The 25,076-nt window shown below is 42.7% G+C and overlaps 1 protein-coding gene across 4 annotated transcripts in view; it reads right to left on the bottom strand.

The window, feature by feature from the left end:
* LOC135494981 (transcriptional coactivator YAP1-like) overlaps positions 1–24,208 on the bottom strand; it is a 35,977-nt gene extending 11,769 nt beyond the window's left edge. For 3 of the 4 annotated variants that reach the window (XM_064783358.1, XM_064783361.1, XM_064783359.1), the window contains exons 1-3: positions 23,558–24,208; positions 17,323–17,531; positions 14,365–14,555 (exon numbers count right to left, since the gene is read on the bottom strand). In XM_064783358.1, coding sequence (XP_064639428.1) covers positions 14,365–14,555; positions 17,323–17,531; positions 23,558–24,033 — 876 coding nt within the window. In that variant the 5' untranslated portion in view covers positions 24,034–24,208. The remainder of the gene's footprint in view (positions 1–14,364; positions 14,556–17,322; positions 17,532–23,557) is intronic. The other variant, XM_064783362.1, reaches the window with a different exon arrangement.
* Positions 24,209–25,076: the final 868 nt, after the last annotated feature.

The raw sequence follows: 25,076 nt of genomic DNA, 5'->3' as shown, positions 1-25,076 counted from the left end.
GGTACGATTGAGGAGATTTCGATTTGGCCGAGAAAGCCCGGCATTGGAAACCAAACAACTTTGGGCGGGAACTCGGGTAACCTGCACCGACGGAATACATCTACTGCCCCTGACTCACCAGGGCTCATCTTACATGAACATCCCAAGGAGATAAATGTAAATAGTGGAACAGGAAAAACCTGCAAATCGTCCCGATGGTGAACCTATAATCACAAATCTAAGATCGGCCATGTTTTTTCAGCGACTGGTATGAAGAGAGCGGAATGGAGAGCATGTGGGACAGAGTTAACTCATTGTAGCGTCATTATTCATTAGTTGGTAGGATTGTTACACAATCAGGCTACCAATCAAATTGTCCAGGGAAACTTCAAGGGTTGCAGAAATTGCAAACTACCTTTGGTAATATCCAATATGGTAGAATTTTCGAGAGCGTTTACGCTAGAAATAGCATTTTTAGACAACTTCTGCGACTTGATTCCGGCTCTAAATGAATGTAGAAAGATTTTGAAGTTTTCAAACACAATCTCGTATGGATGGTGAAGATAGGAATAAACCTTTATCTTTCCAACCTGAAGGAAGGTCAATATCCTGTTGGGAATTTCACTTAACTTATTGTTGCTTTATTTAGAACTATTCATACATGCTCTTTAGCAAAGCATTCAAATTATACATACTTTAGAAAGCTATGAAATAACCCGCTAATCGCAACATTTCACTCTATGTAGACTATTCTCGTCCTCATCAATTATGAGAGAAAACACACTATCCAACTATTTTGGACGAGAATTTTGGAAAGTACATTACTAATGATGATACTAACTGTGTACACGCCATTTATAAATTAGCAGCTGACGGAACGGTATAATTGCTCTCTGGGAAAAAACACTGCTCAATGGACCGATATAGAATGGTTTAAATGGAATGGACATTTGTGCCAGCCGGGTTTAAACCAGGACACCAATAAGGGAAATTTAACATGTCAAGTAGCGGTACTGAACATGCAAATTTGCCACCCCTGAAGACATCTGCCTAAAGTATCGGAACTGTAAAATATGCTTATTGGCCACCCCAAAAAACATCTGCCAACAGGAGATAATCAATAGGTACTATCAAAATGGACCTTATTTTGTGACAAAATCACTCTTCTCACACTGTCACCATATTCTGACAAAACCCCTATTCGCTGTTTGGGAGATATTTTATGATGTCAAAGTTGTACACTTCTGGCAAAGTTAGCATATATGATATTATGGTAGCTTTGCTATAAAGGTAATCTGGGTTTGCTCTAGAGTGTTTGCAGCCTGTCAATCACCACCAGTTTGGCACCAGTTGATGTTACTGGCCTCTATTCACTCCAGCATCACCCAGAGACTGGTCCATCTCCTTGGGCATCAACAGCTCTGGGACTAGCCGGGTTAGGTCTTTTGCTTGCTCTAGCATAGGCCCCAAGGAATCTGGTTCATTCAGAGGAAGTTGCCAAAAAAGTGACTTGCACAAGGTTACAAAGGTTTTACAGTCTCTGGTTTGGAACTAAATGCAAAGCTTCCAATTTGCAGTCCAAGTACTCCACACAGTCCTGCAAACCATTTTCTGCAGAATTGCAGAGCTGCAGGTATTGGCTACCAATGTTGCAGAGTCCCAGGCATCGATGGAGGTATAGCCTCTTGATGCTGGTGCTGACTTGCTAGCCTCTTGATGCCAGGGCTGACCTGGTAGGATTATATCTTAGCTACCTTATATGAGATGTGAATCATCCCCAGTCGATGACTGATGATGTGGTGTATGTTTTCCAGTCTTGTGTTATAATAACTCAACCATAGCTGCCACTATCCCGTTTTTCTTATTTTCTGCAGCTGTTATAGTAGTTAACACTTTCTGCTCCATACCGTAATACTTTTCTTATTCTTAGATTTCTTTTTATGGCTATACCACAAAACCAAGCTTATTTCTCTTACAATCGATATACTTCCAGAGACGCAGAATCTTCCTCGACCCCTCTTGGCTCTTAATATCACTGGTTTGAACACGGCCAATGTTAAAAACCATCAAGTTTACTGTAAACAACGCCATACATTTTGGAAGGAAGCAAACCACGCACTTTCTGTTGTTTTGGACCTAAATCATCTCGCACGAACCTGTCTCTAGCTTGAACGATTGGAACGAACCTGTCTATAGTTTGAACGATTGCCCCGTACCTTCCCACCGCATGCTATATCTCACGCTAGCTGCCGGATCATGATCTACGGGATACGGACGGATGTTTATAAACAGGCAAGATTAATCAATAGACACATAGACGTCTGCATCAAACAAACTTGATGGCCAGCAGCAAACTAAAAATTCAAAACCAAACAGCCGGCAATCCATTAATTTAAGGGTTGGCTACCTCATCATGAGCTAGGTAGCACCAATGAGACAGTTAGGCAAGTTTGACAAGCAAGTTAACAGTACCTCCCTGTTTCTCCCCAAACTTGTCAGGGGAACTCGAGAGGCTGCTCATACAGCACCCACTGGACCCTTACTGACCACTAGGCTAACCACACTCTTGGGTGGAGAAATGCAACTGCAAGGTTAATTGTCTTGCTCAAGGACACAGGATTAGTTTTCGGTTCTACCCCCGAGTCAAGCATCTTTAAGGTTAGGAGCCCTGTGCCCCGACAGTCACTCAAGATCTACTGAGTCTCCTTTAAGGTGGAGATCGATGGTTGAGGATTTGCTTTGTATTGCAGCAGGACGTCATCGGCATATGATGTAAACAAACTTCGATAGAGTCACAGAGGGAGTACCTCAGGACACCAGTTCTTGAGCGCGAAATTAGGATCAACCTCAGCATCAACAGGTGTTAATCGAGGTTGAAGTGCTCCAAAGTGATCTCCGGCTTACAACACAGGGTGTACGTCCATCATAACCGATCATTAGCGGCGAACCTCCCATGACGGCCAACCACCTCCACCCGATCATCATGAACTTTTGCTCCCGAGGAAACTTTCTTGGAAACCTTTGGTTGGAATGAAGGAAGCGTTTGACCAGGCCAATCAAACAGTCGTAACGCAAGTTTATGTTCTCCATCAGATAGATTTCCGAAAATAAATAAGCTAGTAAGAACAACATTCGACATTTCCGAGAGAGGAAGGTCAATATTGTAAACAACACTGTAAATGCCACATTTCTCCTTTCTCAGGCCAACTGCTAGATTTTCTATTTCTGCTGTCAAAATTAAACCCCTTTCAGGAGGAGAAAAACGTAAACCCTCCAAAAATCGGAAATGTCAGATGCCTGGGTAGGTGGGATTTTTGACTTGCTTGGCTAAGATGTTAACCGACAAAACCAGTCCAGTCCAGTTCTCCTGCTTCATGTTCAATACCACTACTAGCTTGTTTCAGCTAGCCTACTCCGCAGCTGCATTGTTATCTTTAGAACCTAAGCTAACCTGGCGGTTTTCTTTGCAGGAAACTGAATAGTAGGCCTACGCATTTGAACTGGAGGTAGTGCAATTGTCTAATATATCACACTAATACTGGTATAGACTTGTGAACCAAACGTGAACAGAACGCCTTCTCAAAGGTGACTGGAAAGTTGTACGAGAGCGAAAAACATGAATTTTTTCACAAGTTTAAATTTATATGAACAGGGCAAGACTTGCGTCTCCCGCGTAAAAACATGAATTATATCAGCGTAAATTTATCGTATCTCTCAGCAAAAGCTAATGCATGCCATACATTTGTTTTCCCAAGTGCTTTAGCTCACAGGATAGCTCCTTATTTCAAGGACAATCCATCATTCAAATTTGAGAGCTACATTTTTTTCTTCATATCAAAGACATATTAGGCTGATTTTCAATTGAAGTTCATCTTACAGGTGCCCATTTTACTTTAGCAACATACAAGATATTTTTTAGACTGGACTGAATGGCAGGGCAGGGGGAGTTACAGGATTTAGATACCAAAAATATGGCAGAAACAAGGATACTCTCACAGCCTGGAGTCTGGCAAGGGAGTGCGGCAATGCAGTAAGCCCTTGAATGAAAGCTGCAACTCCTGTATTCCAGTAAACATGTTCTGAAAATAGCGAGATTTTACCATACTGTGTAGGAACTTATTCAAAAACAATATCAACGTGACCAGAACACATTGTTAACAATTCATAGAGTTACTTAGCGAAGAATAGTGCCACACCATTGTTATTGCCCCATAAACTTGATCCCCTTTCATAGTAAAGATTGGTCATACATATTAAACTTATATGGCTATGCACAGATCAAAACATTGTACACATTTGTATGTATAATGTTTGATTTATACACTGTATCAATTCCGAGAAGGTGCCCCCCCCCCCTCCCGGCTGTTCTGGCCAAGGGGCTATGAATTCAAAATGACCCTCCAGGCAGTCATGTCTAGTTGTTTCAGGGCTGAAGCATCTCCGTCCATAAAGGGCGACGACTTATCTACTCTAACATGGGGCAGCGGTAGCGCAGTGGAAGAGAGTTGGCCTCATGATCAAGAGTGTGTGGGTTCGACTCCCAGCCAGATCACTGCTAGGTTCCCATACTGGTCGAGTTCAAGTGAGCGCCTTCTGGTTGCTCCTTGAAACCCTGATTGACTCCTGTGGAGACCGGGGTCATAATATGGTATCCCAAAAGCGCCTTGAACAGGGAAACATGGAAAAGTACTATATAAGAACGCAACATTATTATAACTTCATAGGAATGAAATGGTTAACAATCAAAATGGCAATTGCATGACCCTGATTATCCAGACAGTCCATATAAGTATTCTATCAAGTGACACATTGGAAAGCTATGCGTTAATTACCATACATTAAGTCACTACACACAGCAGTGTTTTGTTATCATTGTCACTGCAACTGTAGTTATGACGAGATGACGGAAGACATATTCGTCTTTTTTATCTCGGCCGAGATTTTGAAATATTTCGAATTTCAGATGTTGGTCGGGTCAGAGACCAACCATTCATCCAATGAATGATAGAGGCAGGAGAACAAAATAGCCAGTTTCAAGTATTTCATAAAGACTATTCCACTTAAACAATATAACCAGTAGAACTTCTCCCTCCTAGGGACACCCTGGCCTTAGGACTGACAAATGCTGTTCCTAACAGTGCGGTGTCCAGATCATAGAGGTCAATTTGTTAAGCAAAGATCGAAACCGCTGTCCCCAATAGGGAGGTCGTCTCGCTCTATCCGTAGACAACTGGCCATTTCATGCCCAAATCCATTAAACATTTAAATGTCAATTTGGAGTTTTCTGTCATTTACATAACAGGCGGGCGTGTGAGAATCTGTCCCAGAACTGTTTTCAAGATATTATGTTTGTTTGCTCTTAACCTTTTCAAAGTAAAGGTCAATGAAGGAAGTTCATTTATTGAAAAAAATGACCTGTCAAGCTGAATGAAATAAAAGATAGAGATTTTGAAAAAAAGTTGTTTTGAAAAGATTTACGAGTTGTTTCCCCTCTCAACTTATTGGAAGCAAGCCCAAACATGCATTTTTGTTCACAAAACAAGTTTTTTTTACTATTCTTTGATCTGTTGATCTGTATGTAATGCATCAGTCAATGTAAACCATGTACCCCCCCCTTCCGTCTGGACAGGGTCACCACTAATTTTGTGTCGAGTGTTTTCTTCTTGTCATTAGCTGTCGATCAGAAAAATATGTGGTGCCGATTTCAGAGTTAACAACAATAGCACTGACCACTGCATAAGTGTATAGGCCTAGTTTTATATCGAGATTATCTTTTGTGAAAGTGAACTGGAGTGGAATGACCTCAAAGTGAGCCGACCGATAAATGGGCCGGGTGATTGATCGTTTTACACTCGAAGATTGAACTCCAATCATCATATTCCTCGAAAAATTTACTTATACCTTGACGTTATCTGAAAGGGATAGGTTGATTGTTAATTCAAATCCTGTTCATTGTGTTTTCCAATTCAAGAATAAAATTTGTTCTCTCAAGTTTTTTTCTGATATACTTTTCTTCCACGAAATGCTCATTGGCAGGATTGATCATAATACTACCATGAGGTCCCATCTCCTTTTCACTCATATCAGCTGAAAAGTTAATATGGTCAATTTTCCAAAATTTGTGGTCAATTAATAAGATTTTCCTAAATAAGGCCTAGGGGCACCATCTTCCTGTGCCTCCCTCCGGATCCGTCAATGTGTACCCGCTCGGTTGTGAATCAGGCACTCTATACCACTATTCTAGTAAAATGAACTGCAGGGTGAGGGCGGAGATAATTCTGTCACTCAATAAGCAGAGCCAGGTGAACCACGTTGGCGGAAATTATCAGCAGATCCGGCAATGTTCCAGGTGGGGCAGCCATGTTTCTTCAAACCTGGTCGCCACATGGCCGAAACCTTGGTTCAATATGGAACATCAGGTGTGAGCCACAAGCGTTTTTACATCTGGGCCTCCCGATGTTCGCCCCGGTTGTACCTCTCCGTGGGATGTTTAGCACAGCGCTCATCCCTCTAACAGACAACCAGTAAATCATGCCAAGCTAACACTGATTTGCTTAGAGTTGGCAACAGTTGCAATTTCACAAAACCATGAAATAAAAGGCTGCAAATATATCGGAGTTTACCCCATGACATATCAGACTGTTGTGATCTTTTTAATTGCTGATCACAACAAGATATGTCCCTGTCCCATTGACTTTATTTCAGAATCACTTGAGATCTGGGCCACTAGTACTATTAAGGATATTTTTAGGACCATGCCTCTTGACAATTGACGGCAAACGTGGAAATAAAAAACAAAGTTTATATTTAGCAGTGGTAGTGTATTACACTGCTGCTTATACTTATCAAGATGGGTGTGAGGGATTGAGTGGTTTGGCATGCATCAACTGTGACCGTTGCAGCTGCAATCAGGCCTTCAGTTTCAAGTCTGGCTAGCAAGCCTTCTTGTGGGCATGTTGTCTTTGGTGTTTGAGCTTTCACCCTATTTCGCTGAGGCGCCCAAGTCTGGCCTTGCTGGGGTCAACATGTATGATGTCAAGTGGGTTGGAAGAGTGCCATCTGCATCAAGATGTCTAGGCTTGTGAGTTGGTCACAGCAAAATCTGAAGTCCCCAGACCTGGTGTGTCAGGGTCGCTACGTCGGACACGAGCTAACCCAGACCATCTTATTTCACGACCTTGTAGAGGGGTTGATTCTACCAAATTAAAGGAGGACACACTCGGGAAAATGACTTGCTATGGAGTTGAAAGGGTTAAAGTCGTACAACCTGCTCGAACACAGGCCCGCCTCTGTGAATATTCTCGCAAACGCTAGATATCAAGGCTAGTTCGAGAGTACCTTCGTATCATTAGAAATATATCTCTCTATAAATTTGTATTTTTAGTGCTCAGCTCGGCAGGTGTACACGTTGTTTATGGAGTTGGCTATTGGCTGTTCTTAGGCATTGAGATCCCATATTTTTCACCCCTCTCGACTTATTCCCATCCGTTCGAAGTTCATTTTTGCCCTGTCATCGTCAGGAGAAAATACTCTTTCAAGATCATCATCCCAGGATGTGACCTTAATTCAAAGACTCAAAGTCGAAATGAATGGATAGCAACTCCTCTGTTATTGTATGCCAACCTTGCATCGAATGAGATTTCACAAATCGTTTTCTGCAGACAATTCTGACTCCGTCTTCGAGGATTACATTTTATACTCAATGAAAAACGTCGTTAAATCTCAATGAACATGATGAAGTGAAAAATATGAAAACCCGCCCCACAATTATTTCCAACCAGCCATTAGCCACATAGCTGCAGGATCGCCAAGGATAAATTTTTCTCCTAAGCGAACCCATGATTTCTACCTTTCACAAGCCCCGTACTGGCCACACGCCAATCCACGGCGATATCGTGAGGATGAATCTATGTAGTTCAAAGTTACTATAAAGTTCCATTGTTTGCGCTTCCGACTTCGATGAAGGTGAGGTCGAAAAGTGGAACCGACTGAACGTACGCACTGTTCATAGATACGCATACCCAACGCTTTTTTCTGACCAAGAACCTTGAAGAAAGTGTACAAGGTTATACTGACGTCAGATGTTTTCACGTAAGATCTTTCTTCGGCTGCTATTGGGGTTAATATCAGAGTCGATACAATTGGATATGATTTACGATTCTTAATACTTTGAAGACATTGTTGGATGTTACATGACATCCCATCATGGGTCTGTCGATTGTCTGAATTGGTTGGGTACTAATCACGTTTGAGAGATGAATTCCAAACGGCTTCCTCCTCATGTCAGGGAGGAGAGCCACAGACAATTCAACGCCGAATTCTACAAATAGTTTAGTGCATGTCGACACAGCGTCAAATTCAAACGTCCCTGCGTACAGATGTGGCAAAAATCAATCGAAATGCCAGTCCAAAACCAACAGCAACCAATATACAGTAGAACCACCCTTAGCAGACACCTCTCTATAAAGGAAAACCTCTCCATTGAGGACACTAATTTTGGTCCCAAATAGGTTGTTTCCATTCAACCTGACCTCTCTAATCAGGACACCTCTCTTTTAAGGACAGCTCTTGTCAATCCCGAGGGTGTCCTTAATAGAGTAATACTGTAGTATCAACTAAGCGCAGTATTTAGCAAAATCTATTCAAACCGAGGAATCAAAGTTCAAATGACCAGTGAGACTCCATGCAAATCAGAATCTCTCCCGCACAGTATCGAGTTCTCCTCCAAAGCAGCCAACCATTCAGTTGTACAGGTCTGTTCCGCCCCAAGCAGACAGGACCACCTGTACACTCAGGTGTAGTTCCTTGCATACACGAGTACCTGTGCACTTATGTTCGAATTGCTTACTCATTCTTAAGCAACCTTGAAGTTTCCTCATTACTGAAAAGCGCGCTTGCCATCAAGATGTAGAGCATCGATTTCTTGTTTAACCTGTTGTGGTGAGTTTGCACAGCAATAAAGCGCAGGTCTTGTCACGCTGGTTGCTCTTGTCACATACGGGGGGGGGGGGGGGGGGGGGGGGGCTTATACAGTTGCGCACTTTGACAGTAATTTCGCTTGCCAGTGGCCTGAAAATTTCTGTACCAGCTGAACTTTCTGGGAATATTTCATCCCGTTGCACACATCGACGCTCAAGGACCAAGTATCACTGTACCTAAAGTAGACATACCCATTTAAGCACCTGGGTGAAGAAGCAGTCTAGAGTTCAGCACCTTGCTCAAGGGCACTTAAAACGACACTGATTCTGAGACTCAAGCGACCCTCAGTTCATGATATTAAGGGAGCTTAAAGCCTGTACACCATCGATCTCCCATGGATGAGAGGTTTAGGGGACGACTGTCTGATTATGAACAACATAGGCCATTCTGAGACTGGAAAGAAGAACCTCCGTGAATCCCAGACTTGAGCCTGCGCTCGCTGGAAGACTCATGATTACTCACCCTGGGCCCAGACATGTAAACCCAATCATCCATTACTTCGAAGCCTATCATATTTCCCCTCCCGCCCAGGGGTGATATGCTGCAACTGGCCAAGACTCATCATGCTTGGTACCACTAGGGGATCGAATGTTCGTCAAAGAAGAGGCTGATCAGAGCAGATCTTCGGCAAAGAAACCTGTCAAAGTTGACAATCGTCGTTGAGGGAGAAGTGGTTACCACTGAAGGCCATTTTTGGCATCAACCAGAAATTTCATCGATCAATTCAAGAAACAGATCGAAGACATTCAATTTTTGTCTGACCCACATATAAAGCTTGGCCCCAGGCCAGCGCCACTTGACAGCAGGCCTGTGTGGGTGGTGGACTCTGCAGTAATCGAGAGATAAACCCAACCTACTCATGGTATCTTTGACCACTTCCAGTTGCCTGCTGACAACGGCTGACTCACACTTCCATCAACAAGTCCAAGCTTCAGGTTATTTTTAAAGATGATTTACTCGAGTGTTGATAGAAAGTAGGCCTATCTAAAGTGCAGTACCAGACTACCATGGAGTGGATGAGGTAAAGTTTAACTCGGGCCCAAGAGTAGTGTGATTTGGTTCATCTCTTCCGAATCTGAAAGCCTATGCATATATCATCAGCAATGCCTAACCATAATGGGGGAGGAATACTCCCTGGAGAATAAATACCTTCCAAATGCAGGGCAACCACTCAGGAAGAAGAAGATCATGCTCTCAGGTTAGGGCCTGCTGCATCATTTCATTGAGCAAGCCAAAAATATTGTCAGCCCTTGCTCAACCCGGCCTTGGGGAAGGATATTCCCTCCAAGTGCAGTGGGAAGGCACTGGAAGTATCATGATCTCTAATAGGGACCTACTGCATCTTTTCGATAGCTTCCAGTTGACACCAAGTCAGTAAATAATCAGTTTAATAACCTACGTGTGAGGTTATGTTGATGACAGTTGAAATTATCCAGGTCATTAGCGCTCATTAACCAACATGACCAGGGCACCGCAAGGCCTGGTCTTGGCTCATGATGGAACTGCCAAGTAAAACATTAAACCTCTCTATTGAGGAGACCCCAGGAATTTACCAATGCTGCCTGTAACAATTTCAATTCTGCAACCAAAACCTCAACCACAAACACTGTTGTGCATGAACCAATATATTTGACAACACACTTGTATCAGAGGTTCTAGTTATGTACAGTAGAACCCCTCTATTAAGGACACCCTCAGACGGACAAAATGCGGTTCTTAACAGAGAGGTGTTCTGATAAGAGAGGTCAAATTGAATGGAAACCACCAATTTGGAACCAAAACTAGTGTCCTTTGTAGAGAGGGTGTCTGTCCTCTTAGGGAGGTTCCACTGAATTACCGTACTTGGTACTCCGTAGGCCTACTATGAATCACAATACAAACAGGCCTACTTCTATTGTAATGCAGGGTCTACATGAGTGCCTAAATTATAGCGTACATACATGTGTACGCTTACGTTTATATTCTAACACAATGGGCCTTGCATGCTGTTTTGTCAGACTATAAAGGAGATTGTTATTGGGGACTTTGAGTCACCCAAATATGGTGCATGTGTTTCAACCGACGTAAACAACCCGATTGAACATTCGATGTAAATAAAACTCAACTGGGCTAGTTTTTTTCATTTAAAAAGTTTTACAAACAGACCTTCTACAAACGCTTTCAAGCTCCTCTGCAATCAGTGCTTCTATTTTAGAAGCTCAGACTGTTTTTCATACAAATAGGCATCTCTCGATGTCCCTGCCCCCTTTAAAGGGGGTGGGAGCTAATCAAGCCAAACTGTTATTACAAAAGGTAGTACACGTATTACGTATAAGAGAACACGTTAACGCCAATGTACATGTAATACCAAGCATAGTTCAGACATGAACATGTTTTGTTTCAAAATAATGAAAACATGTCCTCGTACTTTGCTGGCACAGCACAACCTAAGACGGAATGCATTTTGCCTGAGGGCGGGCAGACAGGAAGAAATTTTCCCACTGTGATTTCTGTTTGAAAGTCACACTCTTGACGCCCTCGTACTCGAATGCCGATGGAGGAACATTGCTCAAGTGGACAGATTGCCAACATCATCATGCCCAACATTTTTCAATCGACTGAAGATACAAAGGTTCCCTCCAAATTACATCGGGCATCCCTCTTGCACCCTCACTAAAAACATGTTGTGGCTCTTCAATCAAAGCTTGTCAAAAGAAGGTGCAGCGCAGGAGCTGAGTAACCCTCAATGTGTGGCAACTTTTCATCAAAACAAACGTATGGAAAAGAGCACAACCACTAAAGACCGATGAAAAATAGCACAGCGATTGAAGATGATTAAAATGAGCACAACCATCAAAGACGATTTGATAGGATGAACAAATTTCATGATGGGTCTCCCTTGAGGGGCCCCAGTAAACAGGTACGCTATAACCTTGAGAAGGTTTAATCAACAAATAAAGACAGGTGGGCAACAACAGCTCTAAGCAGCAAATTGGACATAAACTGATTGAGTTTTATCTTGAACCAGCTGAACCACGCTCAGCAGAGAAATAAACTTGTGGCGCGCTACTAGGCCTACACGCCCACGGAGAAACTCAAAACTTTTTAGTACTGTGATACGAACCAGGAGATATTTCCATGGTCGTTTCTAATCAGATGATGATTTTGAAGATGGTCTTTGAACAACTGAATAGAGCTGCAAGAAGCTGGTCATGGAACAACTGAACAGAGCTGCAAGAGGCTGGTCTTGAAACAACTGAACATCGTTGGAAGAAGCTGGTCTGGGAACAGCCGAACAGAGCTGTAAGTCTGTAAGTAGCTGGACTTGGGACAACAGATCATAGCTTCAAGAAGCTGGCCATGGAACAACTGAATAGTGCTAGAAGAAGCTGGTCTTGGAACAACTTAACAGCTGCAAGAAGCTGGTCTTGGGACAACTTAACAGAGCTGCAAGAAGCTGGTCGTGGGACAACTTAACAGAGCTGCAGTAAGAAGCTGGTCGTGGGACAACTTAACAGAGCTGCAGTAAGAAGCTGGTCTTGGAGCAACTTAACAGAGCTGCAAGAAGCTGGTCGTGGGACAACTTAACAGAGCTGCAGTAAGAAGCTGGTCTTGGGACAACTTAACAGAGCTGCAAGAAGCTGGTCGTGGGACAACTTAACAGAGCTGCAGTAAGAAGCTGGTCTTGGAGCAACTTAACAGAGCTGCAAGAAGCTGGTCGTGGGACAACTTAACAGAGCTGCAGTAAGAAGCTGGTCTTGGAGCAACTTAACAGAGCTGCAAGAAGCTGGTCGTGGGACAACTTAACAGAGCTGCAGTAAGAAGCTGGTCTTGGAGCAACTTAACAGAGCTGCAAGAAGCTGGTCGTGGGACAACTTAACAGAGCTGCAGCAAGAAGCTGGTCGTGGGACAACTTAACAGAGCTGCAGTAAGAAGCTGGTCGTGGGACAACTTAACAGAGCTGCAAGAAGCTGGCCTTGGGACAACTTAACAGAGCTGCAGTAAGAAGCTGGTCTTGGAGCAACTTAACAGAGCTGCAGTAAGAAGCTGGTCTTGGAGCAACTTAACAGAGCTGCAAGAAGCTGGTCGTGGGACAACTTAACAGAGCTGCAAGAAGCTGGTCGTGGGACAACTTAACAGAGCTGCAAGAAGCTGGTCGTGGGACAACTTAACAGAGCTGCAGTAAGAAGCTGGTCTTGGAACAACTTAACAGAGCTGCAAGAAGCTGGTCGTGGGACAACTTAACAGAGCTGCAGTAAGAAGCTGGTCTTGGAGCAACTTAACAGAGCTGCAGCAAGAAGAAACTGGAACAGTCAAAGTCGTCCAAATCAACTTCAACTGTATCATGGTTCGAATAGAATGAACACAACCAGCTTCAAGGAACCAAACTAATGGATCCCAATTGGAACTACTTTTTTTCAAACTTGCCAAGAAACCAACATATCAGTTTACCCCCTGCATCTTCTAGGGTAATATTTTTAAAGCCCTTACACAATATTGCAAAAGAGCCAGTACAGGGTCTGACAGTACAGTTCACCTTTCTGACCCATTGTTGCATATCTTTTGTAAAGTGTTGCAGCCCTTTTGTCCGAGGCTAAATCTGAACATCCTATTACTGTGAAATCCTTTGTATTCCGGATGTAGCGACATCCAATTTGATTGGCGATTATTTCGTCCAATTGTGTGAGAGGTAATCGAATCTGCTGGCTAAAAAAACATCGTGGTGGTATCAGACGTTTGTCTACAATGTGTGGCTGGGGGTTGATAAGGGAACATGCTAAATATGAACAAGGGGTCCAACCAAACGATTCACAATCAAGAATAAATGACCTGTAAAGTAACAACTGCAAAGAAAACAATCTAATGTGGCTAATGATCAAATCAAAATCAGGCAGGATAATCTAAGATTTCATAACAATAGTTTGGAAGAACTACAACATGAGGTCATCCACATTGCAACAAGCGTAGGATCTACTTACTCTAGTTTCACTGATCTAAGACACAAAATTGAAACAAAGGGCACTCCAGAACATGACATCATGACCACTAGACAACTTAGCCATGGTCCACCCAAACATGTTGAATTGTATTGAACGGCCATCTGGCTTGAATTAAAGATTCAGAGCCAGTCTTAGATTGGTGAAACTAGAGTATCTACAGCTATTACACGATAAGCTCAACAGGCAATGAAAAAGTAGATTTGGTGTCACTAAACTAATAGCTGTCAACCGTTTGTCATAAACTTTGCATGTATGGTCCCGACAATCCACAAGCTGCATCCACTTTTATTGCTTCTCATCTGTGACAGGTCAGGAAGGTGTCGGCTTCTCCAAACTTTGACTAACTCTGTGAGTGCGATCGTTAGATTTCTTTTCCTCTCAGAACCGGGGAATCGGGGAGTCCAATCGTCGACAAAGAACTACTTACTTGTCTAGAAAGTTCCTCTTGTCTTTTCCGTAACCGTTCTTTTTCCTGCTGCAGCTGCGCGAGTTTGAGCCCCCTCTGCCGTTCAACCTGGGCATTAATACGCTGCAGCTGTTGTTGTTGTTGTTGTTGTACTGCTTGTTGGGGGCTCGGCGGACTTTGTATCCGCACGCCTGGTCTTTGGAGATTTGGAGCTGGATTGGAAGAGGGTGGTGAGATTAAACTAAGAGGCTAGTATGTATTATGACAGTACTCGATCTCAAGTCCCAAAGTCTTATTTGGGCTGTAGGGGGTCAGCTTCACCCCACTTTGGGCCACTGTCACCCCATCTTATGGCAACTTCTCCGTTCTACCAAATCTACATTTTATCATTCGATATTTTCCGCCCTGGCCACAACAGGTCAAATCTATATCATAATACTATAAGGCGGCTCGCTAAAGTGCCATTTGGGGGTCGTGTTTCGTCTCGAAATTTTGCACGTTTGCAGGTGATATGTTATCCTGATGCAACGTCATGTTTATTTTCGGAAATTTACTTCAGCGGAGCAGTAATGAGGGATTTTTAATCGGACACGGTCAATTCTCCTTATCACTCACGAAAGCCAAGCCATTGCTGTTCAGTTATGCAGGGGATTAATGAATCACCTGCACTCCCTGTGGGGTGACTAACACTACCTGTTGAACGGCTGGCTGTAGGGGGATGATTGGAACAGCCTGTACACGTGTTGACCTGCTGAACCAAGGTTAATGTTATTTTCAATCCACGATTGTAGGTCACCTGATCTTCGAGATTTCGCGGGAAAGAAATTGTAAACAAACGCATGTGTGCAGTTCAAATGTAAACAAAAATGTATTTTGATACTTTTGGTTGCTGGACTTGGGTTTTCCCGCAGTAAGGAGCTGGGGTCAAATTGATGGTCTATCGTATATTGGTACTGTATTAGCTAGAGCTAGCCCTTGATTATGAAGGGATTTTCAAATTAAAGGTTACAATGGTATGTTTATGTGCTCACCACAGCTTTCAAAACTTGATGTATCTGAAGAGGCACTCTGAACTTGGCATGGCCTTATCAAGGAGCTGCTCACGGTGCTGAACTTCTAGCTTGCCTGTCGACTAAGTGCCTTGCCCGAGATCATGCTACATGTAGGAGGAGCACGCATTTTAAAGTTTTAGTAGTGATAGTGCAATTGGTCCGAGCCATTTGGAGGCCGACATGTGAAGGCCTATCTGGGTTCTCCTTCATCTCCGTATAAAAATGGGCATATTGCTGACTAAAGAACGAGGTATATTCACATTGCCTCATCATCTCATTCGGACCAATTGATTTACTTTTATATGCACGCATACAGCACGCCACAGGGTCCGAGTCTGTGGACAAATGGTTGGTTTGATTTGTCTCTTCGATATTGCTCCTTTGATATTGCATTATATTTTCATTGCAATTCAATCTATTCAAGGTATAGCCCATTTGAACCTGCCTGCGCCACGGGTACAATGCTAGTCTATTATACTGCGCATAATGCATGACAATGGTTTTATATTGCATCTCTAAATCCAGGTACATGTTCACTTAAGGTATACAATACAAAGCCCAAACTATCATTTTACACTTGTGCAGGCAACAATGAAATGCAATTAAGGCACCCGGCTGCCCCAGGGATACCCTAGACCACTAGAACGGGGATGACCTTTGACATTTCAAAACTTGTTTTTAATAGTTGCTTGTCCCAGACAGAACTGTTTTTACAACACACTTAGAACAGACTTACAGTAGGCCTAGTTGAATAGGACGCATGTACGAATCATATCACAGAGAGTGCACATACATGCACACAGATGGCCATGAAAAGCCCACTAAAAATGCCCCTCATTTTGTGGAGGGGGAGCAAAGGAGTAAGGGATATTGTCGGAAAAATGCCAGATTCGTGCGTGGTGAAGAAGTAACAAATAACGCGCATCTTAGAGAAACTATACCGATAGAATTATTCTTGAAAAACTTTGCATCAAATGCTTTGATTTTATTGGTACATCTTGACGTTGGTCGTTTTAAAAGGGTTAATGGGTTAAACCAGCAATGGGTAGTCCTATCTATATATTCGTACCCATTTGACCAGATGAGCCTGTTTGCCGAGCCGCTGTGTTTTGTCTACCATTCACTTTGAACTGATAGAGCGTCATACGATGTTTGCCGATCTCCAAATATTCCATAATAAGACAATTATGATTGATCTCAAATTCAAAGTTCAATTCTTTAGACAATTTTAGCGTCAATATTGATTTTTTTGTATGATCAGGGTCAATTTCTATTGAGGGTTGATGAAGGACAACTTGACATCAGATAACCCTCACCGTTTCTACGTTAATAGCAGTGGGAACAGCAATCGTAATGTTTTTTACGGGCTGCCTTTAACAGTCTGGTTCACTTGTTTTCCTGTGACATATCAAGTACTCAGCTCATCCACTTCCAAACCCTCCGGCAAGCAAAATGCGTGACAGGACAGGAGCAAAACCCAAAACCGGCCCTGGCAAGTTTCGTGCAGTAGAGGTTAGACAGTAGCCTAAGTAAAACATTGGTTAGGACTTTCAACACGCATGTTTCACTACCGGTATGAGAAAGTTTTTTGAATTACAATGTAAGCAACACTCATGAACATCAAAGATTCCGAAAATGAAAGTTAGTATAATGCAGTGTTCTCTAAAATGCAGAGTTCCCTTGAAAGCAGTGTTCCTATAAACGCAGGCCACCATGCATGCAAGAAGGCTTCTTCTACACCGGGACAGACCCATGGATGCCATGTATCCGAGAGGAGGCTCAAGAACACTTGTGTGACAGAATCAATTTTTAAGTATCTATAAGAAAGTACCTTAGACAGTGATGGTCTAGAAACATGCGTGTTCAAAAATCGTCGTTCTAAATTCTAAGACGTACAACGATGTCAGCAGTCAGTACGGATACTTACGCAACCGTGGATCGAACCAACTCGTTGCCTTTTCAGCATGGTTGATAAAATAAATCTCACCATCAGGAGTTTGGGCCTGTTCCCAACCGGGCGGGAGTGATGGCCCGATTTGGTTGTTCAACGGTGGAGACATTGGAGAGGAGTGATTCAGTGCAGTTGTGCTTTGAGACTTTCTGGGGTCGTGCCACGTTGTGGTTTGGTCAACATGGCTGAAAAATAAAAGAGAAGTTTGTTAGAATTTTTGGTGTCAGCAACTGCTGTTCCTACCTGTGACCAGGTGGGAGCATGTCCTCGTAACTGGTCAACTGTAGAGAAAGTGATACTGCCGTTGTCCTAAGAATGTTTCGATTGGTCAACATGGCTGGAAAAAAATACAATAAAATCGGTGTTGTTTGAGATGTGCGATATACAAAGCTGCTGAAACGCTTTAAGAGTTGTTCAAAATGCGTTTTTTTCTGGTATACATCACACGAACGTAACAAACGCTTTCTTACAGTTAATAACTCAGGCTGGACCAGCTCCAGCCTTTGCCAACCATTCACGCTGAGCTCTTGTTGAGCAAGAAGAATCGGTTTAATGAGCGTGTAGTGTGTACACACACATGTACAATAACGATACAAATGTACCTTCTGGGTTTACTCCATCTTGTTGGCAAGCATTGTAAAGGTAGGCCTATTTCACAAGCTCGCCACGTCTGAGCGCCTGTATTACTGAAGAACATGTATCACTATCAGTCTTTGCATCTTGACACACAAGGATCTGAGAGTGCAACGACTCTTCAACAAGATTCAACATTTGATCTATTACCATAGCTGAGAATTTGGGACTTGTTGGGTATGATGTGGTTGTTGGACTACCATGACCCCAGACCAAAATGGCTCCAAAGTGTGTACTCCAATAAGTTTTAAAGTCGAGGCTTAATGTCATACAAAACCATTGCATCTGACAAGATGTGGTACACAACTACATGTATACTTTGTAAATTGTTGTACACAAGCTATTAGCTTTTTCCAAATTATCAACTCTTGTGTGAATTCACCACCTGTGCCAGAGAGATGGGGAGACACCCCTTCAAAAACCTTTAAAATCACCGAGTCACAAAGTGGCGGCCAATTGAAGCACACACTCACGAACTCAACTTCTGCCACGTTTGCAAAGTGGACCCCTAACCCACTTCTGTCTTGTTCAAAGCGCAGCTGCATGAATGGTTTGAGAGAAGGAGTACTCATGGACTACCGTAATGACGTACTCCAAAGATTCATTTCACCAGGTGTGGAGTAGTGAGGGTTCCCACATCATACAGTGATTGTTCAAAATTTGCTCCTACAAGTATGTTCTAATTGCCGTAAGCTTCTAAAATGTCTGAAATATCTGTCGCCAGACAGCCAAATATTCCATCTCTAGTCCACTGAAGGAATACAACTGATAACATACTGTAAACTCAGATAGAAAAGTTCATATTTTTCGAAAAATTTCATTTTATATTCATGATTCATTCATGGAAAATTTTATTACTGATTGGCATTTCAATCATTCATATTGCAGTATCTGATTACGCCAGTTTTTAAAATCTGAGCCTAAGTTGCTGGACCAGGTGCTCTCAATGGTTGTGACAAAAAACCAAGGAATCAATGTCAATGAATCGACTGGAGTGGAAAAAATGCTCCTTATCCAGCAATTGTGTAAAAAAATTCACAGAGATATCGTTGTTTGTGAAATACGAGATGCGTATATGTTGAGCCAGCGTTCTGTGATGCATTCAGAGTATGTTTATACCCGCATCATTTCCCAACAAGGGCCTACCCCAGCGTCTTTGAAACTGACCATGACCTACTGCTATTCATTGACCGCACAAAGTGTTACATACTGGCGACAGATAACAATTTCGACCTTGTCCAACAACAATGGTACCCCCATCTGATATCACATTCTGGCACACATGTATCATTGTCGAGGTACACCACCAGCAACCTCCTGATCTACTGCAAGCAATTTGATTTTTGAAAGGCTTCAACTGAACGAACAAGCTTGGGACTGCAGGAAGGGAGTTTCCAACAAGGTGCCGCCTAAAAAGTTGGTGACCAACTCCTAATAAGAATTATTAATCACATGTTCATGTTGCGTGAAGATCTTTTATTTCTTGGAACGACCTTTTGATTACATTACTAATGTAGGTCTCCTATTGTATTCACACCTTATGATGAGCTATAACATACATGTACATGCGCATGTGTGTAAAAGATGAAATTGTAATGGCGTGTGTAAAAGATTACATGAATACATATACATTGAACCAGGAGGTCAATTTCGATTTGATCAATTCCAATCCATGAATATTCATTTGACTGCCTACCAGATTAGCCTCGAACGCCGAGGTGCGTAAAACCCAACAAGAGTTCACCAAAGACAATGAACTCTCATGGGTGTTTTTAGATTGAAGATCGCCAGTCGTCTCATCACCTTGCTCTGGCTCCGAAGAACAGATTGACAGGGTTGATACGCATTCCTCTGCGCGCCATCTGAACATTTTTCCACCCTATCATTATCATCACTGGCACACACCATCTTTCTGGTTTGACTGACTGACACCGACAGCCGGGCAACTCTTGCATTTTTCCTGCGTAGAGTTACTACACATACTGCACTAGAATTCTCGACAAAATTAGCTCCTCTTTCTCGGAACTTCAATCAGGCCTATTAGGTTGGTAATTACAGGGTTTCTACAATGAGAATACCTTGTAACGAGTGCAATTACATGCATGTACAAACATTGTAGTTTGTCTTACCACAATACAGTGAAAATGGCACCTGCTACATGTACATGTTCGTCCTGTTCCCAGTAACTGTTATAACCTGTTATCCCAACACGATCTGTTGTGAAGCTGAAGTTGGTCTTCTTATGAGGACAATGTCACAACCAGGTTGGGATGGATCTCTTTGAAATACATGTTGTAGCACTCAGACCGTTGAGAATTGTAGTTGGTCTTCTTATGAGGACAATGTCACAACCAGAAGACTGGGATAGGGTCACTTAGAAATAGCACCCAATGTGAAGTTGGTCCTCTTATGAGGATAAAGTCACAACCAGAAGGGATAAGATTACTTTTAAATAGCTATCAGATTGTTGTAAGTTGGTCTTCTCACCTGGACCAGTGTTAAAATTGAAGTTGGTCTTCTCATGAGGACAAAGTCACAACCAGAAGGCTGGGATAGGATCACTTTAACATCCACCCAGGTACGCCCATCACACAACTACCGTCCCCATCACACTCCCATCAAGTGAGCTTCTCCAAGGGATGTGAACAGACATCACAACGATCAATGAAAGTACCGCAATGCCGCTAGCTTATCGTTTATTTTAATTTACAGTTGCTAAACACAGGAACACCGAGTGCAATCAACTCCAAGAAAAACGCTCCGAAATTGCCTTGGGGGACACTCAGAAGTATTGTGTGTGGGCTCCTTTCACCAAGTGGATCTGTTTGTTTGTGACGACCACCAGCATTGTTATGATGGGAGATAAGATTGGGAATGAGAAGGATCAAGAAGTAGTGCACTTCACCTAAAGAAATAAAGTGAGTAAATTTCCAACCTGCAGACAGAAATAAAGTGAGTAAACTTCCAACTTTCCCACAGAAATAAAGTGAGTAAACTTCCAACTTTCCCACAGAAATAAAGTGAGTAAACTTCCAACTTCCCCACACTCCACAGAAATAAAGTGAGTAAACTTCCCCACACTCCACAGAAATAAAGTGAGTAAACTTCCAACCTGCTCACAGAAATCAAGTGAGTAAACTTCCAACCTGCCCACATAAATAAAGTGAGTAAACTTCCAACTTCCCCACACTCCACGAAAAAAAATGAGTAAACTTCCAACTTGCCCACAGAAATCAAGTGAGTAAACTTTCAACCTGCCCACAGAAATAAAGTGACTAAACTTCCAACATTCACACAGAAACTCTCTGTGATGCGGACTTATCAACCAGGAGGGGAGGGCATCTCCCAGAAGACCACTACTGACCTGATCGAAGGTGGGAGAAGACACGGCCCAGTGGTCGATTTTAAGGCCTTTGGGCAACCTGGGAATCGGGCAACCTGCCAGGGAGAGCTAGTGGTCCTTCCTCCAACACTGATGACAGGAAAAAAGTGAAATATATCTGGTTGCTGGTTGGGTAACCTCACCACTCAAAGCACTTGCCAGCCCTATAATTAGGTGGTTATGGCAAAGGGAATACTGCTATGTGAGTCAGGGTGATGTTGTGACACCTTCATTTTGTTCATCATGAACTTGAGGGTAAGTTTGCCACAATGTTCTCACTCTTTAAATACATTTGTAACCAGGCTGTGCAGCTACTCCCGAGGACCCCCCCCCCCCCCCCCCCCCCCCCGAAGGACATATGTACTGTAACATGTGTAATATGATAACAAGATCCTGTTTTCTTCTCAGAACTTACAGTAGAGGTTGAACTGGACAGGAGTAAAAATGAACATTTCGCATAGAAACGGAGGAAAATCGAGGGCCAATCAAATCATCAGGACCAGCTAGGGGTTCCTGTATTTGAGGAATGTCAAAATGAAGTGTAACAAGAGCCAGAGCATCCTGGATCAACACTCAATAAAGAAACAAGTAACATGCCGGTCACAGTTGTTGACATGTACCAGGAACCCGGTATCGGTAATTTATGCTCTTACATAACTGTGTGCACCAAATGACCCAGAGGTTGTGTTTGTTTTGCATGTTTTGCCCGATAGATAAACATACAAACATGTGGCGATCTATAATTAGACTGATAAGTCAGAGATTGGGCCTTACTGTTGATGGATGTAAATACTGAAGGCAGTGCAACAGAACTTTTAAAAAGTGGTTAAGCCTCAACTTCCTAACTTTAAGACTAAAATTGAGAACAGAACGACATAGCCAGACTATTCATGTACATGAAGGACATGAGTTACCATAAACAGTCATGACTAACTTTGTCCTGAAGGACAATTTGTCCACGAAATAGAGGCAGAAGACTGTCTTAATGAACAATCCACCAATGAAGACACTGTCCTCCAAAGTCAAAATGCCCATGGGTACAATTTTAGTTTAAATTGTTTTGGACAACGTTTCCCATAGACAATATCAAAGGTTGTTTGGCTCCACCAAGAATACACCCCCTGAAAACTCCAATTTCCTCTTGCATATTGTATGAGACATATCTCGGATCATTTCGCTTGTGTGTTTTTTTTCATGAACACCAAGTTTGCCATAGGCAAATTTGATGTCACATCCGACAATGATAATCTGCCAGCGCATTTTTAAAGAATTACAATTAACAATACATAAACTATGTACCGTTATGTCAAAGGACACTTTCATTGAATCACTTCAATGCATTTCTAAAAAATCAATATACTTTGGTACTGGAGGCATACCACAACTCAAAGATGATTATTTTTAGTAACTTTTCATGAAAATGTAAAGATAAACGAATTTCACAATAATTTACTTCGTGCATTCAGAGATGTGGTTTCCATGGTAACACAAAGGCAGCATCAGTCAGGTGAGTACATTTCATGACATTGACTGTTCCTGGCATAATTTTCCCATTATTGAAATGCTATCAACTGTCGCTCCTCGACATTACTGATGGCCCTTCCAACTTGGACTGAGGGAGCTGAAAAAGGGCTTAATTAACTGCGACACCTTAGAAGTTTTAGAAATAAGTCTTGATAAACAAGAGCCTAAAGGGCTTGTCCAAGTCATAAATTCTTTTCAACAATGCGGTTTTAAAGAGCATGTCCAGTAGAACCTCTCTATTAAGGACATCCTAGCGACCGGGAAAATGCTGCCAGTCCTTGATAGGGAGGTGTCCTGATAACAGAGGACTAACTGTATAAAAACGAGGAAAAGCACTGTCCCCTAAAGGTAGTGTCTTTCTTTACATAGGAAAATGAAACCCGAAACATCCGAAATGGATTCATTGAATTATTCTGTCGCATTTCGTTTGTGATCGTGGTCGGTAGATGAAGCGCCTAGTCCGTATACCACGTCACTAACCTTAGTCAAACGATCTGTCCCTGTTGAGGAAATCTATTTTTATCAATGTGCAGGTACAAAATTGAAATGTCAACACTGAAATTAAGTTGGAAGAGTATAATAATGATGAGAGACATTTAGTGGTACACAGTCACAGTGTTTTCAGTAGCAACCATGTGGGACAGCACATGAAGCCATAAAAGACTAACTTACTTCAGAAAGTAACGTTGTCCTGTTCCAGTTTTGGCCATTTCCCAGCCTGGAGGTAGTGGATCATTGGAGTCCAAGTCTGCTGCTAAAGATATATCAAAACTTTGCTGTCTTGTGTGTTGTGGGGGGACTGGGGCAGCACTGAGAGTTTGTTGAAGGCTTGCGGGTGAAGAGTGCGCCCGCGGATGTGCGATGCCTTGAACCTGAAGGCCGGGCCCCGATGGCAGAGGGGAACCATGTCCCTGATTTGGCACAAAGTTGTTATTTGTCGTAGAGTCAGCACTACCTTCCCTGCTATGATTGCCTTTCATCATGTCAGGGGGTTTGAAAAAGGACGCTGGCAGTTTTCGCATACTATACGGTATTTGTCCGGGGGTTGTGCCATCTTTATGGTTCAAGACTTTGAACAGATTCTCAAGTTCCGAATCCGAGTTTTCTCGGACGTGCACCACCTGATTCGCGGCCTGCGTTTGATCCATTTTCGCCGCCGGATCACACTAGTTTTACCTCCAAACTATGAATAACACTCCTTTTGTTTTAACTGCACTGAAAAATCACCGAAAATTTCACTGAAAATGCGTAAATTCCTGAAGTTTTCCTGGTAAACTTCGATGGGAGGACACCATGTTTCTTCACGAAAGTTTGATTTACATTGGCCTGCTTACAGACTTGTTGAACTTGTTATTTATACGCGGAAAAACATAGCAACATAAAACTTGTCATTTCTTTCATTTTTGTTCCCTAAGATAACAAATTGAACTCGATTTAAAACTGAAATTGTACATTGTGACTATTTATCAATACAAACATTAATTTTTTCCGTAATTGCAGGTTTCCGAAATATAACGCGCATTGATACCAATTAAGTTTAAGCAGGTGCGCGTGACGTCACTGATTGACAGGTCGGAAATATCGGGGACAGGTCTCCTACCCAAGGACAGGTTGTGACAGTGAATTTAAGTGAGTTTGGCATTGGTTGATTTTTTAATTTGTATCATCTTGTGTTTGATAATTGGAGCCAGACTTCACAGCGTCCGCGCCCTTTGTACAGCTCCCGCCATAGCTCTATAACAAACTGCCAAAAAGTTCAGATTGCGCAATACAATAATACACTCCGGACGCAGAGGACCGGCCTCGTCCCGATCCCGTCGGCGTCGCCAAAAAAGAGACAGTCAGGATGACAATCTTCGTAAACAGTATGGGGAAGGCTAAGGCTTTGATAGCGAGCTCTTCGTTAATAGGGCTGGTGAGCGAGAAGACTGGTGGTGGTGGTGGTGGTGGTGGGGGGGGGGGGGGGAGGGGGTATATAGTTAGGATGATGCCATCATGGCAGTTGGCTAGCACACAATGTCAATGATGGCGAGTAGTTGGTGGTGGGGAGGGGGGGGGGGTATAGTACACTCCGGACGCAGAGGACCGGCCTCGTCTCGATCCCGTCGGCGTCGCCAAAAAAGAGACAGTCAATATGACAATCTTCGTAAACAGTACTTCCCATATCAATTTTTGGACTTTTTCGACCACT

The sequence above is a fragment of the Lineus longissimus genome, chromosome 10, assembly GCF_910592395.1.
Source record: "Lineus longissimus chromosome 10, tnLinLong1.2, whole genome shotgun sequence".
Lineage (NCBI taxonomy): Eukaryota > Metazoa > Nemertea > Pilidiophora > Heteronemertea > Lineidae > Lineus > Lineus longissimus.
Note: the sequence above shows the minus strand (reverse complement) of the source record. Positions and strands in the feature narration are given on the sequence as shown.